A 24145-nucleotide genomic window follows, 5' to 3' on the forward strand; every position below is an offset into this window, starting at 1 on the left:
GCTGTTTGTTAAAACTTTTTTAGATCACTTTTCGAAGATATTTCCTCATCTTGGAGCACGCTCTTACCCTCGGCGTATTTACTGATTAGAATTTTGTTACTACACTTACTAACTGTTCTTTAATTTTTATTTTCTTTGTCAGAATATATTTAGCATCTTTCTGTCTTTCATTTTATATCTATGTACATTCCTTCGTCAATACTTTGTATGCGATGCAGTGTAATGTCCTTGAGACCTTTTGAAAAAAATTAATAAATTGTTCTGCGGACAGAGAAACTAATAATACACAAGAGTGTTTTGTGAAGTCAGATTTTATTTCCCGAATACGTGCGACCACAGTTTACTAGATCACCAAAACACATGTCGACAAGAACGAATTCGTTGGGCGGATAATGCGTCGGTCAGGAGAAATATCAAGGGAAAAATAACGTTGGCTTGAAGTTGAAAGCGGCAAGGTTTTCGAGGGCGGGCTTTTTGTTGTTTCCGACTTCCATGATGTCCGGCCCCGCCTGGCTGTCGCCAAAGCACGAACAGATATGTGTTTATTCCAAACGGGGCTCCATCCAAATATCTTGCAGCTCCTGTACGGAGAACGGTGCAAAACAAGAACAAATTAGAAGCAGCTCCCGTAATCGTTAAAAATGAATTTTAAAAAAAAAAACGACGGTTTTTTACTTTTAGCACCACAGATGGGAGCATATCCGCTAACTCAACACATGTCAGCATCTCCGCTCCCAGCTACAATTGTAGGACATAGACTTCTCGACGATAGCTTGCAGCCTGCAGGGTCGACGCAAAGAATCTTCAAGAAAACGCGTCACTTAACATTTCAGTGCTTTTAGCCCAGCGTTCTACCGATAAGCTGACGAAAAAAGCACCGATATTGTTTTTCTTCTTTATCCAATGCCCTGCTGACATCTCAAATATTCGCGCATGACAGTTCCGTGACGGTTGAGCAGCTCGGCTTACTGAAGGCGGCCACGTTCCGTAACGCGCCTCCCCAAAATTTCGTTTACAGCAACACCTATCAAGGACCCGTCCCTATCTTTCCGAATAGTGCAGTAGCAGTTTTAGCCACCGTGATCTGAGGGTGATTGCACTGGAAGGAGTGCGTAACAAGCGTAGAGGAATGAGTGCCAGTTGTGTGCACCACAGGCCACAAGTTGTAAGAATAAGAAGGAGACCTACAAACCGATGTGCTTAGCAGCTTAGAATGTGGCTATCGAAAGCACAAATGCAGCGTTCAAAATACGCATTTCTAATTGCACGTTTCAAACTCGGGGCTTTCTAATATAGAGTATTGTGAAGCCACCCACACCGGAAATCGTCTGAAAAGCCGCCCACTCCTCATGTAAAACCCCGTCCAAGGCGCATTTGAGGACTAAATAAATAATAAATAAATAAATTCGAGATACCATCACAGTTAATCAATAGGCTTTGTAAGGTAAAACCTTATTTTAGATTTCAAGTGCCTGAAGACGGTAAAGAGCAACGGTATTAAAAAAAATGTTCTCGATGACGCACTTCTTAGTTTCGTATGATTTTCTGGGTGAGTTCACATGCAATACAGAACAAACAAGGTGCACAGTTTCATAATGCGTTTAAGGGCTGTCCACATCATACTTTACAAATAATGCTGTCTTGGCGAGCAATTTATCCCGACACATTAAAACTGTCAAGCGTGGCGAGTGTTCCTCATAGGTGAGCGACTAATGTGGAGGCCCACCGCGGTACGCATCAAATTCGTCATATCCATCGGGGTACACGAGCGGTTGTGTCATGCATCAGTCATTTGAGGGATGACCAGCACAGCCCACTTGCAATTATTATTAGGCGGCTCGAGAAACAAAACGAAAATAGAGATCGGATGGGTACTGCTGTACAACGCAATACAGCATTGTTTCATTGATTGTCTTTCTGAGCAAAACTTTTTCTCGTCCCATAGATTTTCAAAGCCGACATTCAGTTCAGCGAAGCAATTAGGTGCCAGCTACTCATTAAACTGTCTAGATATGTTCCGCTGTCATCTAAACTACCACCGGATGTGATCAAACCGACAATGACTTTGACAAATGCTGTACTGATCGCCTCCACAAGGAAACGGGAATATGTTTCAGACTCACAACCACAGTGGCTCTGACATTCTTGGAGCGTTGCGAAGTTGTTTCCGTTGGCCTGGCAACCACCGTAGATGAACTGCTCGCAGGTCTTTGTGTCTTTGTTGAAGTAGTAGCGAGGGAAGTAGCCCTTGCAAGGACCCGGATACTTTGGCTCCTGGCACGAAGTATCAGAGCTTGCTGCGACGGTTCATTACGGAAGCGCTGATTAAGAAAGCCTCCGTTACACATTAAAAGCACTCCGTTCGCTATCTATTGTGCTGCAATTTTCAGCAGAGGGCTGTTTCGCAATATTTTGCGAGAAAAAAAGGATGAAATGTTCAGTATCCGAATAGCAAAGCTGTTTCATTTGGGAATGCTGATAAAAACTTGTGTACAAACCACTGTTCTCAACAAAACATCATACTGTGATCGTAAATGCACGCCGCATTTTGTTTAGTTTAATTTATGGGGGTTTAACGTCCCAAAGCGACTTCACTTAACTTCATTTCTGGAGGCTCTCTCTGGCTATGAGAGACGCCGTAGTGAAGGGCTCCGGGAATTTCGACCACCTGGGGTTCTTTAACATGCACTGACATCACACAGTACACGGGCCTCTAGAATTTCGCCTCCATCGAAATTCGGCTGCCGCGGCCGGGATCGAACCCGCGTCTTTCGGGCCAGCAGCCGAACGCCATAACCACTTCGCCACCGTGGCGGCCCACACGCCGCATTTGCTAAATTAGTTGCGGTGACGTCGAAGACAGTTTTCTGGACATGAATTCCTGAACCTCTGTCACACCACCCTAAATTTTGAAACAGCGCTTGCAAAGTCCTCTTTGGCCACCTTGTAACTGGTTTCAGTCGATTAACGCGAAAACGTTTTGCTTCACATATTCCAGTTTTTAAGCAAAAATGTGCTTTTTGGTGCATTGCCACAAGGACTTCCATAAAATCGATCTTACTACTAAAAAAGATTGGATTGTGTTGCAGTTAGCCTCTCTTTAATAGACGTAACCAATGTATGTAATTTCAACCGCCCCTTAGAACGACTCACCAGAGGCACGTGTTTTCTGTCATATTCCACTCCCCTGAGTGCATTATTGGCGTTGTCTTCACGATGCAATAATCTACTGTTAAAGCATGTTGACCCAATACTTCCTCATAGTAGTGTCTGTTCAGCTGTTAGTGATGATGCTTCATGCGAAACGAAAGTAAACAAAAAGATACAGGAGCAGCCAGCCAGCGGAAGAACGGCTATTAGCAATCGCCGAGCTGTGGCACAAAAAACTCTTATGGATTGTCGATCGCCTATCTGTCCATTCTGTGCGTTGTTTTGGACTTCACGTAGGTATGAAATTAAGGTACGCGCCATATTACGCTTCCTAATTCCTGGCCCCATGCCGTGGAGGTAGCCGTGCACGTAGCCAGGAGAAAAACCAACTGCACCCTGTATCTTCTTCTACCTTAAATACGCTACGTTCCCATCACCGTTCAAAACCAATGTTAGCCTCTCCTGTTAATAACTTGGGTAACTTAGCGGATAGCAACAAAGAGGATTCTTGCAAGGCATTCATGACTATGGTCGACTGAGATGACATGCGGCCAGAAATAACAATCTATGAGCAATCTGTAGACGAAAAATCGTGTGTGTTAACTTGTAGCACGGTGTTGTTTAAAACGACTTAGCGACTAGCCGTATTCACACTGCACTCGCCCAAAATCCCCGACGCCAATCCGTTCATAAATCCTCAGATATAGCTTTTGTCACTCCTCGGGAAAGCTGAACCAAAAAATGTTATGCATACGTTAAGAAACAGTAAGCGTTCAAAGCGTGCAAGCGAATCGGAGAGAGTCTCTATAAACTGCTTCAAGAAGTTCCGAAGAGGCGGCGTCAGCTTAAAAAATTAGCGACTGCTCCTCGATGCCGATCTTAGCCCGCCGCACTGAACGCAAGATCCATACCCACAAAAAAATTTTAGGGACCACGCAACTCACCCAGTGCTGCACCAAAAATCGCAAGCACTACGAGGAACTTCATGGTGCGTCCGTCCATAGCGGTAGACACGGGCCCTGGAACAATCCAAATGACATTGAGGACATGCAATGCATTCCAAGTTGTTGTTTGTTGAAGTCTGCAATAGAGCGGGTATCTTTGGCAAGGATTATATACCCTCTTCATTTCTAGCATGAAGCGCCGGAATTCAGGTGCGGTAATAATGTGATAAACAGAAAATGGGGGGGGGGGGGGAGCAGAAGCGAAATTCAAGAGCGTGGACCTAAACCGGCCTCACATGTCTCCAGAGGCTCGAAGAGCTGACGCGAGAGACATTATGTGAGTTGTTCACTCCGAGTAGGAAGAGATTTATGTGGCAATGTTAACGGTTGATGGGGTTTAACGTCCCAAAGCGACTCAAGCTATCAAGGACGCCATAGTGAAGGGCTCTTAACCTCTTTAACGTGAAAGGTTTCTTAACGTGCACTGACATCGCACAGTAAACTGAACTCTAGACTTCAGAAGCCATCGAAATTCGACAACTGCCGCCGGGATCGAACCCGCGTCTTGCGCGTCAGCAGCCGAACGCCATAAACACTGAGCAACCGCGGTGATTTTATGAGTGTGGTAACCATGCGGGCAGGGAGGGATGTTCAAGCATGTCGAAATAAACTGGTTTTGCAAGCCTGAGAAGGCTGTTGCAGCTAACACAGACGGATGTCCTCTTTTGCGCTGACAGGAAGCCATTTTGAAGATGATAACTACGCAAAAGACTAATAAAGAACGAAGGTTTCGAAACAGTGTTCTTGCGTTGGTTGAATGCATTCTTGTAACTTTCTCTTTTCCCCGTCTGAAGAACATCCTCGGCCTGGATGGCAGGTTCACGTTCATGCGAAAATAACCTTAACCGCGCAAGAAAAAACTACTGCAGCAAAAACACACAAGGAAATATGAGGACAAAGCAATAGCACACATGACAAGATGGTTGATCCAAAACGAGGAATGCTGGTTTGAGAGAAGAAGATTTTCGGAGGCTCAGAAAAAAAACAGCACTAAAACGACTCCATCCCGGGAAGTGCAATACGTAAATAAAGCATAACGAGCTGATTTAAGTAAAGAGTGAATGGCGGCACAGGAAAGCTTTGAAAAAGCAACTGAGGTGCATAATATAGCTACTGGTCAAACGGAATACCTTATGTATATGTGATTTCTGTGCCCGACTATAATCGTATATCCTTTACTTACGAGGTATTTTATCCTAATGAATGTATTGTTATAAATTTGTAATTTTGGAATACTTCTTCGTCTTCGGTTTTCACAAGTGTAGAACCAGATTGCAGCATGTTATATGTCAGTACACTAAAATTAGGTGCGGCTGATAACTGTAATCATAAATTTTATTTCGGTGTTTATCGGCGAGTCTTCACTTTCTCCATTAGTGCTCATGCCCATTCTTGATCATGCTAAGAATGTAGTTGCAATCTTTTTCCTTGAATCGGTACGGTTCGCCCGCAAGTACGTGCAGTTCTCGGGCTTGAGCCGCGAGCAGGAGGTTTTTTGCCGAAGGCCGTTTACCGAGTTGAGCGCAAGCTAGAGTAGCGTTCAGGGCGGTGGCTCTGCGGTTAAAGGGACTATGCAATAAATAATTGAGATTACGTAAAGCACACGAGAGATAGCCATTCGATCACTCGTCACCCAAGTGCAAGAATGTTTGAGCTAGCATCAATAACAACGAAGATATATAGACGATTAAAAATTACGCTCCTACTCTCCCCCTTACCTCGTACACAAGGAGCACCAGAAAAAAAATAAAGAAAACAGCTCTGGGACTGGGCCCCGCCCATGAATACGTCATCCGCTGACGTTTATTTTGCAACTTCCGGTTGTCGCTCCTAGCCACCCAGCAGCAGCGTCGGCGGCGTGGCGGCATCTCTCTGGTCCCTTCTCCTTGCTGGATTGTGGCGCGCGTCGGGTTTCTTTGCTTGTGATCTGTGGTAATTAGCGGTAATAAACCCGGACCTCGAGGTGCGACTGCTCGCTTTTACGGCCGCGATGGGCATCGAGCCCTATGCGTGCGCACGAATAGCCGTGCGAGTGTCCGGGAACTCCCGACAGAAGGAGGCGGCAAAGGAAAATTGAAACCATATGCGCAAAGGCAATGCCCTGGCTTGCGCTTGTCCGAGAGGGTCGCGCAGCGGCACGAGCAGACGATTTTCACGGCCACCGGAAGTGTGCCCGTGACATCGTGGCTGCCGTGGCTCCAGCGAATGAGAGCGTGTTGTGGCCTGGGGACGTCATGCTACAGTAACGTCTTTGTTCCACGATTTTAGTTCCAAAATCGGTCACTACGAGCACATCAATCGGCCCGAAAATTTTGAAAACCAAAGTTTTTAAAAGTTCATAATAAATTGTCGGCTCAGTTCTGAAAACTCATACTTGGTGTGAATGCTTCTTAGCATCATTTCTAAGCATTGAAAACATTTGCAAGTGACTTTTTATTTGTTGCATAGTCCCTTTAACGTTACGTCAACACTTTCAGTTCTCCTGGCGCCCATTCACACCAAAACAGAAATGTTCCGCTCGCGCCCTAGCCTCTTGTAAAGCCATTTCGGCATATTGAAGTTTCAATACGATAGAATTTACGTTGTCGTCCCACACAAAAAAATGATGGTCTCAGTCACGTAATTGACTGATTGCTACAATGGCAAGTGGCAACCTGATTACCGAGTGCAAGCTACCCGCCCTCTGTGGCACGTGGCAAGAATATTAATTTAAATTCATTCTATGTAATTGCCTCCTGTGAGCCATGGCACTGCACATTAGTCGTAAAGGAGCATCAAAGAGCAGCCTGGGCCTCGCAGGGCACAGGCGCATCGTTTAACGGCTACACAATGCGCCATTAACAGTGTACGTACCCCCCGTTACTAATGATTGCGATGCGTCACAAATCGCTCCGCCACTAGGTGCCTTGCTCGTAGCCGCTGCACACTGAACTACCAGAGGCTAATTTGTGTGTGCAGATAGGAGGTGGAAGCCGGAGACTGCACCAGGCTTATCAAATCTTGTTCATGTGATAGGGTGTTTGCGGCCCTCTTCTCCGACATAACGCCGCACCACAAAAATGAGACGTTGAATGCAATCAACATAAGAATGGTTGTTCATCCGTTAGAAACTGTGTTCGCACAGGGATTGAGCAACCGAACTAAAGTACGCGAAGCTGATTCTCTACCTCTAAAGTATCGCTCCTTCCTTAACACGCTTTAAGTGCCCTGCAGTGGAAAGGATCCTGTATATCTGTAGTCCAAAGTCCGTCGTACTGCATGGCTGCGACATGCTTATAAACCCCACATATCAGGGGTTTCCGACCTGTGCATCATCAATGAGAGGCACCGGTTGTATGCGCACTACAGCGTTACAAGATCTGATTCCCGTAGTGTCTAGCTCACTGCAGTTGCAAGTGACAAGCCCCGCGGTCCCCATTCACCCCCCCCCCCCCCCGCTACCGTGACTACTGAAGTAATTTACCCATTCTCAGCTTTGCCTCCTTCGCTCTTCGTGTCTGCGCCCGATTTCCTCTGAAGAAGGCAAACCAACCATTTAAATTACTAATATTGCCGATTACATGACACATATAATATTCATTCTGGTGCTATTACAGCCTTTCTTATTGCCCTTCTTATTACTAATGTAAATATTTAAAGACAAGAAATTTGTGCACCGCCAAACTTCTGAAATTTCAATGAACCTTCCAAAGAAAGAAAGGAGGCTTGCTTCTCTTACAAACCTGCACAAGTGACGGGACCAGGGCTTCAGGCCGATGATCACTTTTCGGGTGTTCGGCTTGTTTCCGTCTGGAATACAACGGGCAATGTTGGCTGGCCTTATATACGTTTTTAATGTCTAGGACGAAGGGCCGCGATTTATGTGCGGTAGCAGTGTGACAGGCCGAAAAAGTGGGTGGGGGTTAGGACGGAATTCGAGCACGTGGACTTAAACTATTCTCGCATGGCTTGGGCGGCTGTGTCAGCTGACTGGAGGTTCATATACGTTCTTCGCTCATAGAAGAGATTTATGTGAGGTAAGGACGTGATAGACACGGGAGGAGAGACACGTGTACATAAACAGGTCTCCTGTTGCTGAGAGGGCTGCGGCAGCTAACACAGACGGATACCCTGGTTAAATGTAGATGTCAGGACGCTCTTTTCGATAAGTTAACAGGGCGAAGCTCTAACGAAAACGAATGATTGGACACGTTCGTTTCTCTCTATTTTACCGCCTTGCCGCTACCTCAGTGACCCCGTGTCCAAAAATATCTTCCTACGGGACTTCAAAGTTAATGACCGCGCGAAAATAGATTGAAACAGCGCGAAATGAGTAATTGCACATGAGCCGTACTTGGAAAGATGAGGACACAACGACTGCTGAAATAGAAAGGTAAATGGCACAAAGCGAGCAAGCTGGCTTGATAAGAGAATTTCAGACGTCAGAAAAAAAAACCCGCACGACAGCTGCAGCTCCGGACGTCCAATAAGTAAATGAAGAATAAAGAGGTGAACTCAAACTAGAAAGAATGGCGACAGCACAAAAATTGGAAAACCAGCCTAGGTGCAAAATATCTGGACTGGTCAAGTGCAATGGATTTTGAGCACGTGATATCTGCTTTAGAATCTAATCGGATATGTGAAGTTTTTAGGTGTTTAATTCTGATAGGTTTGGTTATTTAAACTTGCCCACGAGCAATGATTCTTTATCTTCTGCCTTTATAAGTTTTTAATCTGGCGGCAGTGCGTGTCGTACCAGTGCAATAAAATTAAGAGAAGGTGATTATAATAATTATTAATTTTCTTTTTGGGAGTCAACGCGGTTTCCATTAGGGCTGAAGGCGATTGATTACCTTGTCCTCCAGAAATGTTGTTTCTGACCACAACTGCATTGCAAAATTTTGAATAACTTTAGATGAAGCGCTCTGGGAACCTTGACTATACGTTAACAATGAAGTGGCAATCGCTGTCCTTAAAACGGTACTGTTCCCCTGCAAGTTCTGGCAGGTCTTAGACCTGAGCGGTGAGCAAGAGCTTCCTGCGAAAGATTTATTTACCGATTTCAGCGCGAGCTTGAGTGCCGCTGAAGGCAGTGTCCCTGCACTTCAAGTTGCTTTTCCGCTTTCTCTTTTCGTGACAACAGTTGACTACACAACACAAATGATCCGCTCCCGCCTACGGTCTCTTGAGAGGTCATTGACTGTATACTGAAGTTTTATGCCGTAGCATCTAGGCTGTCGTCTCACAAAACAAAATTGGCCGTCGTTTAGCTCTGGTTAAACTTGGAGTGACGCGATAGCTAGAGCTGGCGGAGTGGAACTTGGTCCCATGACCAACCACTTGACGAACCGCGTGATCACCCATGGCGCCGCGCCGCCGGCAGCTGCTCAGCACCACGTGACCAACCACTTGACGGCGTGAAGGCGCAACCACAGGGTGGCGGCCCGCCACGCTGAAGGCTCGAAATGCTACCGTAATGTAGGTATCGCTACAAAATATCCGGCTTCTCGTCACGTAATTCGCTGATCTTGAGAATTGTCCAGTGATCGTGCGACGTCAATCACAACCTGGCCACCATGGCATGTGGCAACCTGATCACCGCGTGTGAGTACTTGCCCCCCGTGGCACGTGACATCAAAATTAAGTCAGATTTATTCAATGTAAATGCGATCTACCCACAGTTGCTCTGCGTATTACCCTAATGGGAGTTTGGCAAAGGCAGCTTGGGTCTCACAACCCCTCCGCAGTTGCATCTGAAACGGCCAACTTCCGGAGCATTGGCGCATTGTGTAACGGTTCCGCCATGCGCCACTATTGGTATAAGGACCCCCGCGACATATGAATCGACTGAGAGGATTGTGACGCCCCCAAAACCACGTGGCCGCACTTTGACGGACGAAAGGCACAGCCAAATTTCAAAATATGAGGACTCCAAACATTTTGAGTGTGGCCAGCTCCCCAAAGTTCCAAACCACTTCCGATATTTTGGAAGTAGCTCCACTTCAGAAAATAAATTAGGTGGATAGTGGAGACCGGCGGGTGGATTAGGGCAAACTGTTCGGTCAGGTTATTATCATCCTATATAATAATAAAAGTTTAGTTTATATGGGTTTTACGTCTCAAAGCGACTCAGGCTATGAGAGACGCCGTAGTGAAGGGCTCCGGAAATTTCGACCACCTGGGGTTCTTGAACGTGCAACTGACATCGCACAGTACACGGGCCTCTATAATTTCGCCTCCATCGAAATTCGACCGCCGCGGCCAGGATCGAACCCGCATGATTATGAAGGGGAAGGTAAGATCATCCTGAAGGTGATGACTGATGCATACATTTTAATGTTAATAGAACCGGTTCCAGCCAATGTTTTGGCGGGAAAATCGCGAAATTAAAACTAAGTATTCATTGCCATCAACACAGTAGGCGGCCTAAAAGTTTTATCGCAGTTTCTATTAGAAGAGTGCGGTTAGACGTGTCCCCAAGCTTTTTTGCCCATTGTGACTAAAGGCACGGTGACACGGCTCAGAAAAGCTACAACGACGTACGCTGCTCACTGCTGCCAAGACAAGGATTCCTGTGCACATTTTGTTCAAGCTGCTCAGAAGCGGTCCGACATGTAGACAAACATGCAACGCGAGGGCATGACCCGCTGCCATGGAAGCAGCCATTAACAGACACGTGGTTGACGGTTTTGCTTACTAGAGCAGATTACTCAGTGGCCTGCAGACATTCCGCTTACCAAATCTAAAGACTGACGAACTCTTGGAACGGCCCTCATATCTGCGCTGCAGGAGGCCATAACTTCGTAACCACCGGACAATGCAGAGCATTAATGACGATAATCGAGGAAACACACCCGACGACCTTCGCAGAGGTAGAAGAACACTGCGGACACGTCATTTTGAGCTTGAGTTTTAACGGACAGCACATACCACTCCTTACCCTGCGATCGGGGTTCATCACAGTCGCTCGTGATGATAACCTTGGAGTCAACACAAACATAGAGGTCAACGCTGCTCTCAGAGTAACTGATGAAGGAAGCGTATCCACCACGTCGACTGCTATCTTAGCCGTAGGCGCCGCATATGTCAAGCGCACTGGCGAGTGTGGGTGCCCGCTGGCAGCCCCAAACCGCCCAGGTAGAGAAGCATGAACGCGTTTTGGGTAGACACTGGAAATGCGCGGAACAGCCCGCAGGTAGTCAGAGGTAGACAACCGAAGAGGACCATCACAAACCGCCCTCCACAGAACCTGAATAAGACATCAAAACAAGCAAGCATACTAAAACGGAAGATGCACTCAATGATCAAACAACACCTCTCAATGCGCGGCTACCTTCATTTAAAATTACGTGCTGTAAATCATTTTATTGACGCGGGAAGTATTCCGCAAGAACATATATAACTAAATGTCACCGATCGAAATTTTTTTAGGAAAGAGCAACGGCAACACAGTGGGCACACAAACCTCAGAGGCAATCTGACCCACGATATATCCCGCAAAACATACGCCAGAATTTTCCTGTCCTCAGCCAATATATGGGACATCCAACCACATACACATCGACAGTACAACTCAAAGCACGGCGAGTGCTCAAGGCTCTCAAAGTGATCCCTGCATAGTTATCTACATTACTTATTACCCTCTGTATGACATTATTACACGGGAGAGACAGTACGGCGCACGAGCACACGACTTGATAAGCCTGGTGGAGACACTGCAAAGGCCTCACGATAGGAGTCTTCAAATACGTTTCATGGTCATCAACGAGGGCATAATTTACAGACATCAAAATATCTATTTCGAATCAGGATACCCACATGGTAGACGGAGACACGGAGAGGAATTCTTTGTCCTTAATGAAATCTTTAAAATACTCCTCTAAAATCAACATAATCTCGAAGCGTATTCCTGCCTGGACGTTCTGCGATTTTTAGGATTATTTCATCGCAGGTGTTGACCCATATTCCTTGTCGCCGAATTTTTTCTTAATATCTGTTTTACTTTTACGCTCGCGTCTTCACACGCTGGTTTTGCTTCGCCCTCAGCCTCTTTATTTTTTATTTTTACATTACTGTCGTAATAAACCGCATGTTTGATACGAGTGGCTGTTCCTTCACTCCTCTTTTCTGTCTATCCCCAGGCGTCTGCATTCTGTTCCTGAGGTGCATTTTTACAGTCTTGTCATTGATAAATAAACTAAAAAACTAAACATTATTACGAAAATGTTCCGGCTTTATTCATTTACTCATTCCATCAGCTTCCCAAGGTCGTTAGCCCCAGTTTCAACTTCCCTGTGTCAGCAGTCACAGGGGTCTTCCAAATGAAAGTGCGGCACCTTCCTATCCTCCTCTTACCACACCAAGCCCTCAGTTTTGCTTGAATCCAGGTTCTGTATAATCAAAGTTAGGTTGCCATATAAGTTTTCCCAATGATGATCGCAAATGCCGTGGAAAAAGGTAAGTCCATGTGTGGGAGCTTCGGTTATGAGACTCAGCTTTCGTTTGCGCCTTGTACAAGTGTGAGCTGTCTGTAAATAGAAGTGAACCTAAGTCACTTTATTTTCCAGCCGTTTATTTCACGGTAGCCTGCTTGGTGCTTTGTATGCTGTGGAATAAATTTTTTCATAAGATTTGTGCTTCGTCTGTTTTACAGCGACCTGGTGTTACAGGGAGCCGACAGAAGACGTGCATCCTCAGGCAAGTCAAAACAAACACATCCCTATACACCACGCGACAGAAGCTAAAAAAACCCAGCATGTTCCCCTTGTGCGAGAGAGACAGGGAAGTAGGCAATTTAGATCATGTCATTTTGAAAGCCCCATATGTCATTCCGCCTCAAAGCATCGAACCTAAGCAAGTGGTTTAGAAGACTGCTATGCTGAGCTGGAAGCTGGAGTTTCAACAGCAGTTGCGCTAAGGACTCAAGGGACCCTCAACAGACGCCTCTGAACTCTCCACCTTGTTCTTCGCCCTTCGAGTCCACGTTCGTTCAGTCAACCATGCACACACATAAGGCTTCCCGAGCACTGCTCATACGCCCGTAGCCGTTCGTATTCTTTGTGGTTCTGAGCGGAGGCTACGCTCGTGATGATTTTTCTGCCGGTTGAACGCCGGTGGTGTTGGATCAAAATCAGGTGACTGGGCCTTGCGCACTTCTGGGCCCTCGTACCTGGCTCTTTCACATTTATTGTGGCACAAATCGGAGGTCTCACGGGGTGTGCTGCTCCGTCGCCGTGAGAGACACTAGTAAGTCGGATCGGCCGCAGTCCGCCGCCGAGTTTTGAGCATGCAAGGTCAGAGAAATGCCTAATTCAGTCGTTAGTGCCAGGACAAACGGAGTCATAAGGGATGTGAAATAAAGTTATTACCACATTACGCATAGCCAAAAGTGTGTCTTATCTCATGGCCAGTAATATAATCCACAGCGCAAGTGTCGCTTCCTCCATATCACTGGCTATGGAAGCGCCATCCTACTGGCGCCCAGGATAATTTCTGCAATAAGACTGCCTCTGTACGTTTTAAGTCTGATTAGATATATATTGTTATCAGTGCAGTGAATTAAGGAGACTGTTTATAACAATAATATATTTCTTTCCTGGTGGTTTATAGGGCGTACTCTCGGCTTCCAATAGGGCTCAAACGCAATGGATTTTCTCCCATCCCTATATATTGTTTCTGACGGAAATAGCGTTGTGCAATGCGTATTATATTGTATAAAACACCCTGAGAAGTCATACATTTCATTAACAAAACAGTGGTAGTCAACGTGCTTTAATCGGTAATTTTGCCTTGCAAGTGCTGGCAGCCCTCGAAAGCTAGCCGCGAGCAGGAGCTTGCTGGCGGAGGTTTCTTTACCAACATAACAGCACGCTAGAGTAGGGCTCAGCTTTGTGTTCTGGCTGTTAACGTTTCAACAAAATTACCTGACAAACCATGTCCTCGCCACGACTAGGCAATACAATTCAATTTTTGAACGCAACTGTACTCCATGAAAATCAAAAGTATAAAATCCGTCTTTATTAGGAACAAGACGACCGATAGTAGTAATTTTTCATTCTTCTTTGTTGTTGTGGTTAGTGCCTTTTTATTAACAAAATATCAATGAAAGGAAAACAAGCTGCTAGCCGGTGCATCTGCCTTCGAAACATGAAGCACCTGGCTGCGGCAAGCAGGAATAAAAGGACAGGAGAGGGAAAGAAATGGGAGAGCAATGTAAGATAGGATGGACTTTTTTTTTCCAGACCGCATACGCACTAAGATTTCTTTGGCCACTTTCCAACCACACCAAGTATGGCGCGATTATAAATAAGGAAACAAGACTTAGAGGAGAAATGACACGATGCGTTTTTTTTATCTTTGCATGTTCTTTGATCGTCGAAGACAGTGGGCGACTTCATCACTTTTGTGCACTCTACAAAAAGCAAGAAAACCACTCAGGAGAATTATAATCGAGCACTGCAGAGCCTACCAGCTTCCGCATTTAGTCGGTACTGTGGCCGTCTGTTCTCGAATGCTCGTTGCTTTCTTGATAATGGGTGCGGCTAAGAGCGGCAGCAATCTGACAGTCAACGATCATGTAGCATTCTTGCTGCTACCGCAACTGCTGGTTTTCTTTTCTTTTATCAAGACATCAGAACTTTTCGTGGCGTTGGTTGGCCTATAAAGAACGTGATTCGAGAATGTCGAGACTTTCCTGCCAAACTATGTGCAATCTAAGAGGAAACAGCCGAAGACATTGATCAGCACAGTACGTGACGAAACAGCCGCGTTCCTGTTCCAGGCACACAGCGAACAGACAAACGACTCCGTCGTTGTTAAAGTCGGACAAATAAGATCTCTGGGCCAGTATGCCAACCGCACCTGGTACCGAAACGTATTAAGGATGAAGCATTGAATGAATTCACATTATGGCCATCCTCCTTACATACGTTCCTGGACGCCACGGCACGCCAAAACGAACTTCCTACACATGTTCTCGCAATCGAGCCGTTCACGTCATTTCCCAGGAGCAGCAACCTGGAGGATATTATTCGGGAAGGAGTAAATAAAGGCTGCGGCGAATGCAGATATCGTTGCCGAAGCATCAAACCCCGACGCACATAGAGGTCATACACAGAAGACTATCTAGAAAACAGTCGAGTATGTAGACTGAGCAAATATGTGCAAGAGAAATTCGAGTCCAGGTCACAGCCCATTGGGCAAGAAACGTCGGTCAGATGGGCTGTTCTGTAAGCGGCGGTCGGCAAAAACAGCGGCCGAACAGACCGGCCCCCTGTTGACCTAGCTGCAGTGTTGGTTGGTAATCGTTTTGCGGACAGTACTATATTGAGACGACTATGCTGGGATGCGGCAGGCGCAATAAAAAATTATGGTCCATTTGCGTGGTTAGGCCACATGCGAATTAGATACTCTAACAGTTCTGTTTCCAATTCATTTCTAGTGTTCCGATCCAGCGTTCACACATGGCAGTTGTTCGGATAGTGGTAATAGGTTAATGTGCATATGTGGGGTATTGTTCATTCTTTACATTAATAGATCCCTTGGAGATCCCTACCACTCCTGGCGCAGTGCTGCTGCGGTCAAGAGATGCGCCACTGCCCTTCTAAGGCAGGTTTATTTCAGCTCTCGCCTGGCACGATGGCAGTGGACAGGTCGGCAGACTGACACAAAACAGCCTTCCAACAAACAGACAGACAGACAAACACCCAACGGATAAATTCGGATAATGACATTATAAGTGCTAGCGCACACAACGTAAACGTTTTGATGAGTGGATATCATTTAAGGGCATGTTGTATGCTCCGAAGGTCTGCGGCCAAACGCTTATGCTAGCAGAGCAGGATCTCTCGGGTAAAAAAAATACAGGGCTATCGCCACCGCATCTCAAGTCTTCGAAGCTGTGTCGCTGGCTGGGTGCGCGCTGTGAGGTTCACTGAAGCAAGAAGACTACTCAGGAGAATTATAATTGAGCACTGCAGAACCTACCAGCTTCAGTATTGTGGTCGGTACTGGTTGCGGTCTTGATAATGGGAGCGGCTAAGAGCGGCAGCAATCTGACAGTCAACGATCAAGTAGCATTCTTGCTGCTGCCGCAACCACTGAGATTTTTTTCTTTTGACGAGACATGAGACGTTTTCGTGGCGTTGGTTGGCCTAAACAGAATGTGTTTTGAGAAGCTCAAGACTTTCCTGCAGATCTATGAGCAATCCAAGAAACAGCCGAAAACATTGATCAGCACAGCACGTGAGGAAACACCTACGCTCCTGTTCCAGGCACACAGCGAACACAGAAACAACTCCGTCGTTGTTAAAGTCCGATAAATAAGGTCTGTGGGCCAATATCCGAACCGAGCCTCGTACGGAAACGTAATCAGGTTAAAGCATTGGACGAATTCACAACATTGCCATCCCCTTTACAGATGTTCCTGGACGCCACGGCATGCCAACACGACCTTCCTATACATGTTCTCGCAACCGAGCCATGCACCACGTTTCCCAGGAGCAGCAACCTGAAGGATATTATTCGCGAAGGAGTAAAAAAGGCTGCGGCGAATGCTGATATCGTTGCCGAAGCATCAAGCCGCGACGCACATAGAGGTCATGCACAGAAGACTATCTAGAAAACACTCGAGCATATACACTACGCATATACATACAAGAGAAATCCCAGTCCAGCTCGCAGCCTATTAGGCAAGAGAAGTCGGTCAGATAGGCTCTTTTGTAAGCCGTTATCGGCCAAACAAAGCGGCAGAACAGACAGGTCCCCTGTTTACCTCGCTGGTGTATTGGTTGGTAATCGTTTTGCGGACAGTACTTTATTCAGGCGACAATGCTGGGATACGGCAGGCGCAATAAAAAAATATGGTCCATTTGCGTGGTTAGGTGAAATACGAATAAGATACTCTAGCAGTTCTGTTTTCAATTCAGTTCCAGTGCTCAGATTCATTGTTGACGGATGACAGTTATTACGATAGTGATAATGGGTTAATGTGCATATATGTAGAATTGGTCATTCTTTTCAATTATAGATCCCTTGGATGTCCCTACCACTCCTGGCGCAGTGCTGCAGCGGTTAAGATATGCGCCACTGCCCTTCTAAGGCAGGAGATCTCATCGGTGGGACTTGGGTTGCGACCCAAGTTGGTCTGCCCGAGCAGCCTTTCGGTATTAATTGAGCTCACTCTTGGCACGACGGCGGTGGGCAGGTCGGCAGACTGACACAAAACAGCCTTCCTACAAACACAACGGATAAATGTGGGGAATGGCACTATAAGTGCTAGCGCATAAAAATATAAACGCTTTGGTGACTGGATATCATTTATGGGCATGGCGAATGCTCCGAATGTCTGTGGTCAAAGAGCTATGCTAGCCGAGCTGAATCGCTAAGGTAAAAAATACAGTGCTATGGGGACCGCTGTGAGCCCCAATGCTACGTAAGTCGCCACAGACTCTAGAACTCATAATTGAGATGTGTTGTCGCAAGCAGCGGGTGGTCTAGCTGAAGTGAACGGGGTGACCGGCTGAAGCGTCATCACTGTGCGAAGTAATCGCAGTAGGTTCGAAGCACGCTTGCGGGGAAAAGTCGAAGGGCGGCTCAGGTCAGTAGCTGGTAATTCAGAGGCTAGCAAGCCTCCCCGTCAAAAACAACAGAGCTAGCTGAAGGCGTAATGGCTGCCAGCGAGTACAGAAAGGGGCAGCATAGGCTGCGGAATAAATATGGTGTCACGGAATAACCGGATGGCGATGACCATGTGATGTGAAGGCTGCCAGAGGAAATGATCACCATCTACAGGTCATCGTAAAGCTTCGGGTGGGACGTGATCTAGATGACTTTCTAGGCCTTCTGGAAAAAGCAGCTTTGCAAAAAATTACGATCGCGGCAGCTGCGTTTTTATGGAGGAAAACCGCTAAGGCACCCGTGTGCTGTGCGATGTCAGTGCACGTTCAATACCCCCAGGTGATCAAAATTATTCCGGAGCCCTCCCCTACGGCAGCTCTTTTTTCCTTTCTTCTTTCACTCCCACCTTTAACCCTGCCCTTGGCCAACGATATATTATATAGATAATTCGCCATTTCCTGTAGCCAAAACCAATTAAAAAAGAAAAAAGAAAGTAGGCCATAACCTCACTAGACATGCCATAGACAGAAGCGCAAATTCTTGTCATAGAGAGATGCTACGTAGGCAAGCTCACCGAAACCAAGCAGCGTGCCTGGCGCTGAGTCTACTTGCCTTGATGGCAGCTGCAAAGATGAGACGAACACGCGGCGGGTGAAGTCCAGATGGCTATGGCTGGATGAACCAGGCCGTACAATAGGAGCGTCCCCACTTCGCAACGGGTACTGATAGATAGCCTGTGCGTGCGTCCCTGTAGTCAGGTAGGAATGAAAATGGAGTAGTGTGTCGCGACAATTATTCAAGACGGCCTTAGATGTGAAGAGCGGCAGCAGGCAGTTGACAACACGTCGGATCTTCCGGAGTGCCGTGTGTGTTTCACTCTCGGCATGCACCACATGCTTTAGTCCTTGCGATGCTGTCGCTAAAGATGCTGCTACAAGCCTTTGTGTGTTGTATGTGAACGTACTGTGACCGTGCCGTGCCATATGACCCTCCCCCCTCCCGATAGACATATAGTTGCGCGGAGAGTACGTGCCCTGCCCGTGAACCCCAATCTGTATACCCAACAGCCTCATATTCAGCAGCACCAGGACGCAGCTGGGCAACTGCTCTGCTTTCTAGAGACATCACCCAGTCCAAGTTGGGCAACATAAAAGCGCATACTTTGGATGTGGGCCGCTTTCTACTCAAGCTACGAATACCCTCCTGCAGTGATCACGCGGAATTCTAATTACAGTTTACTGCAAGTCTATTCTCATCGTATAGAATATCACCTGAAGAATTTCCAGACCGTACTTAGTCTAAAGTCACGACAGCGCAGCCTAAAAAAGCCGCAGAACGCGCAAAAAAAGAGCGCTGACAAAAGCGCCCTGTGCACGATTTGCACAAACTACCAAGACGTCACCGGACATCTAGACTAAGATGAACCGCGAAAGCGACACCCGCTGACCTGGAAGCAGCCGTCGGGAGCAACATGGTTACCAGATTCGTTGACACAGAAACAGATTTGTGAGTGTTCAGCAAACATTCCGCTAACTCAAACAACCGACAAGCACTTGGGACGGCCTTCAAATCCGCACTGCAGGAGGCCAGTCCGTCATACCCAAAGCGCGATGCATCGCATTAGCGACGATGAACGGGGCCCACGCATCCTATGCCATTCGTAGGGCTGCAAGAATTCTCACGCGATAATGTGTGTGACTTTGACGATGAACAATGAATGGCTGAGCTTCATCTACGGACGAGGTTGATCACAGTCTCTTACAATGATGTCCTTCAGCTCAACACAAACCTGAGATATGGAGCTGCTCTCAGTCCAATTGCAGAAGAGGGCGTCCAAATCATGTGTACTGTCATCGTAACCGTAGGTCTGAATAGCACTAGAAGGATAATAGAGCAGAGCACACTGTTACTCGTACAGTGAAGGATCGAAATCGCCACAACCAACGTCCGAAGGCGTAATTTACAAGCTGAGCTAATGACGCCAACTTTAGCGAACAAAACTTCAAGAAGGGCACAGCGATTGCCTCTTCCAGAAAATAACCGACATTCGAGAAATTTGTTCTAGAGGGACCACACGCCAGAGCCCTGCCTATGATTTATCGCTCAAAACGCCGAGACCGGATTTTCTGCGTGACGGGACCTTTATTGCTATCCCGTTAAAATTTCGTTCCATAACCTCAGATTCTACATTCCATTAACGCAGGTGGCCGATCCCTTGGTGGAGTAAGTACGCGCTACCCTAGATAACGCTTTAAGTGCGATTGGCACCTTCTGTACCTACGGTGAAGATGACCGTCAATAGGTTGGAGCTCTTCGGTCTTCAGTAGTTGCACTGAGAGCAGCGTCAAGCTCCACGTTTGTGCTGAGTGGAAGGATATCATCGCTATAGACTGTCATCAACCACGATCATGGAACAAGTGCTCGGAGCTGAGCGTGACCGTCCAAGAGATTCGGGCGATTACTGTTGTAGCCCTACGAAGCGCGTCGGTTGCGCGGGGCCTTTTATCGGCTCTAATGCGGGACATCATCCTTTGGGCGCAATGAGATGGCTTCCAGCAGAGCGAATTTGAGGGCTGTCCCAAGGATTCCACAATATGTGGATATGAAAAGAGTGTTGTCTTCTGATCACTCAGTAGCCTGCTCCCTTGTCTACGAAACGGGTAGCCATGTGGACGTTAATGGCCGGTTCCTGGTCAGCGCGTAGCCTCCTCGCGGCGCATGTCCTTCTAGATGACGGATCCTAGTTCAGCAGGCTCCGCACGCCGAAGGCATTAATTATGAATCACGGTAACAAGAGACGGCAGGGGGCTGCTGACGAGCATGGCTGTCGTTCTGGTGGTTACCGTGAGAATAGCGCAGGAAAGTAGCAAGTTGTCATGGCAAATGAATACTTCTGAGGGAATAAATGGTACAGGTGTGGCGGATTGGTGGCGTGGTGGGGCACCCAACAGGAATAAAAGTGCGGAGAAGTTTGGAGCGAATTCCACATCGTGAGAAAGATGTACTTTCGCTTCGTGCTCAGGAGATGGTTCGGCCCCGGAGGCGTTGGGGAGCGTTGGTACAAAGACTCGTGCTATGGACGCTGCGAGCTGCTCGACTTGATGGGCATTAGCAGGAAGAAGAAAAATTCCAGAAAATGCCGTCAAGGCTTTGTTGAGTCTATGACAGAATTTCGCGTCCATACTTCACACAGCAGCCGCGATGTCACAAGAACACTTGTCGCTACACATTCGACACAAACATAAAATACGGCGTTTTTGGGTGACATCGGAGGCCTTTTAGGTTTCGCAAAGGGGCATCTTTTGCCTCGGGAACTGCGCTCACCAGTTTTCCGCGTCGACAGGGCTGGCGAGACGGCGCATAAGGAAGATGAAATGGTGCAGCGCGGATGGCGACCGGCAAAAGGTGTCAGCCTGGCGGTCAGTTGAGAAGGCGAGAGGCATTAGGTCAGCCTCCACACGGTGCAGCTGCCCGTAGGACCGGTGCACAGATGGAGAGAAGACATCAACAGTCGAAGAAGGACGACTGCGATGGTGGCGAGCTACATGTCCGGTGTTGCCGCAGGCAAATCGAATGGTGTTATTGTTGCGAGTGAGCGACGGTGATAGCATGGGAGCCCGGTACGAGCAAAGAGGCCGGAGTGCCGAAAGCAGCGGAGCTTGAGTGGCGTATTGGAAAGGGCCCAAAGGATTGGACTGTGGACTGGCCAGAACTGCGCCGTACATAACAGGGACAACCAAGGCTTGTTGAGGCAGGTGTTGAAACGCCTTGCAAGCTTGCCTTGGATTGTTGGTGGGATCCAGCGCTGGTGTTGGGTCCCGAACTCCATGGGCGAGTGCATTTGTCGTGTGGCCTCTTCTCTGATGAATTGCAATACACTGCACCAGCTGCGGTCCCTGCAGCCACTGTATCAGCGGACAGGACCTCGGCCTGCCGTACATTGCGGCGAGTGAGGACGCGTTGTTGCGGAGCACCTCGTAGTTCTAGCAGAAGCTGATGACGGTGGCCAGTGTCCAGCTGCTCAGCCAGAAGCATAAGGAAGGCAACCTCGTCGATCCCTTTCATGATATTCAGTACCTTCTCGGCCTCTGCCATTTGAGCGTTTACGACCTGGCAGACATCCACCATGTCCTCAATGTAGCTGGCCAACGTCTCGCTCGGCTGCTGGGCCTGCTCGCGCAAGCGCTGTTCAGTGCGTTGCTTGTCCACCACAGGACGGCCAAATGCCTCGGTGAAGCTTTTCGGGAATGGGACCATGTTGTAGAATCCGCTTCGCGGCTGCGGATCAATAGGTTTGGGACGTCAGTGAAGTAAACGATGACGTTGTTTAGGTTAATGTTATCGTCCCAGCCCCTGCGTTTGCTGATCCGCTTGTAGGAAGCCAGGGAGTCCTCGACGTCTGAGTCGCTGCATTCCTTTTTCTCTTTCTGTCAGCAGTTTTATACGAGAGGGAAAGAACGACCTAACACCACACCACTTGATCAGTGCTGCGCAAGCAAAAGCCACACCAAAAAAATTGGGGGTACATTTTTATCTACCAGCTCAGAATGTTGTCAGACGTAAAATATCAATTCTCGAATTAGACTTCACACTTTCTGCAGGCAGAAAGTGCAGAGACAATCCTAATCCTCATACTTGCAATTGCGGCGTGACCGCCACGTAGTACGCCTTCAATTAATCGCTGCAGGCGCGGGGTGATGGCAAGTTATTGAGCGTGGTCAGTGTGGTGTATTTTATCGCACCTGCTGACTACACGTTTTCAGCCGCCTGATTACATTATTTTTCTTAACGTTCGCCTTTGCACGTGCTGTTTTCGCTTAACCCGCTCCTCTGCGCAATTTTATTTTCACATTCCTCTCATATTGAACTGCCTGTTTTTTGTCACTGTCTTTTCTGTCTTTCTCCCTTCATTTATCGCTCCATCGCTGCCTCTCTCTGCTCGGTTTTTGTTTAGTGCTCCCAATCAAAATGAAAGCAAATATATTTGTTCCTTCGTTATGCCATATGACATTCCATTCATTTAAAAGTTTTGTTTTCAGTTTTTTACGAAATTTGTAGTATCGCCAGTTTTTCTTCTTCCTGTCCTATATCTGGCACTTTCTTCCCCAGCTGAACTTCTTTATCATTGCAGGCATTCCCACTGTGTCTTTCGACATACGTTAACAATATTTGATATCGGTAGTCTTTGCAGCTTTTACTCAACCATGTGAATAATACGGTTAGCGTTGCGAGGATATTTTATGGCTTTAAGTGCCTACAAGCTATCAGTAAAGATTTTAAATTAGCAACTGTCACTTTTAATTTCGATAAAATGTATTGCTTTATTTATGGCTGTAGTTTCTGCTTGAAAGTTACTGAAAAATTTAGTCGGTTTGTATTGTTTTTGCGCTACTATTTTTCCTTTTTTGAAAGTTGCGAAAGCTGCTCCGGCTTTTTCGTTATTTTTATCTACCTGTATATATATTGTAACAAGAATACATGTCCTCTGACGTACCCTCGAGGGCTGGCATGAGAGCCGAGTGGTATTTACACAAGTCTTACTTGTGTGCAATCTGTTCCTCACTGAGTGTTGCGTCTTACCACCGAAACCTTATTCTTTCCTTAGTTACTCTATGAAATTCGTTTTCTTATTCGATTTTAAGATGTATAGGTGGGACATTTGCGACGACGTTGAGAGCAAATTAGGGGTTGTTCTATACGATTTCGTAAAAAGCATTAATGCTTGCCTTTGTGTTGTCTTAGGGTTGTTTTCTATGACTACTTTGTTACTTTACCACACTGATGAGGCATAGTTAATAATTTGTTTCATTCTCTTACATATATCTGCCTAAGTTGTTCCTCATGTATGCATGTGTTTGATCCAGTGGGTGTTTTGAGATTATGAGTTAGGACATTTATTCTCTCTCTATCGTATTAGGTGGCGAAGAAAGGATAATTTATGATGAAATATAACTTCAAGTATTTTAGTTTCGTCTGTGTATCTGAGCTTGGTATCTTGTATCTCTAAGACTGGTTGTGGAGTGCCATACTCTTTTCCTATATATATCTGGATTAAACTCCAGGCCTGTTTATCGTCCCCAAGAATAGACAGTTTCTACAGATTCATTTGCTACTCTTGCATGTTCTGTTCGCGTTTTGAATGTAACAAGAAATACATTATTGCATATTTCTTGTTTGTACGAAGAAAAAAGAATGCCCTTAGCAGTGTTCTGTAAATCGTTTTTCGCACCAGATGCATCCTCAGATTTCGCTGGCAGTATCCGACTCACAGTAAGCAAGCTATGTTTACAAACTTGGAAGCGTGACTAGGAGGAATAATAATGCTAGGTATTTTATTTATTTTTGCACATTAACGGATCGTCGAAGCCATAACTCGCCGTCATGAGATTTCGTAG

The 24145-nt window shown here is 46.7% G+C and overlaps 1 protein-coding gene across 2 annotated transcripts; it reads right to left on the reverse strand.

Moving 5' to 3' along the window:
* Positions 1-305: 305 nt before the first annotated feature.
* Positions 306-8010, reverse strand: LOC144134979 (tauPI-stichotoxin-Hcr2d-like). Of its 2 annotated transcripts, none has more exons than XM_077667762.1 (4): positions 7877-8010; positions 4095-4169; positions 2124-2297; positions 306-581 (listed from the first exon to the last, which is right to left on the reverse strand). In XM_077667762.1, coding segments are annotated over exons 2-4 (234 nt in total). In that variant the 5' UTR covers positions 4153-4169; positions 7877-8010; the 3' UTR covers positions 306-579. The 2 variants fall into 2 exon arrangements, with proteins under 2 accessions (XP_077523888.1, XP_077523889.1); XM_077667763.1 differs by lacking the exon at positions 7877-8010 and adding an exon at positions 3814-3879 and having other exon boundaries at positions 4095-4146.
* Positions 8011-24145: the final 16135 nt, after the last annotated feature.

Source organism: Amblyomma americanum, chromosome 5 (assembly GCF_052857255.1).
Source record: "Amblyomma americanum isolate KBUSLIRL-KWMA chromosome 5, ASM5285725v1, whole genome shotgun sequence".
Lineage (NCBI taxonomy): Eukaryota > Metazoa > Arthropoda > Arachnida > Ixodida > Ixodidae > Amblyomma > Amblyomma americanum.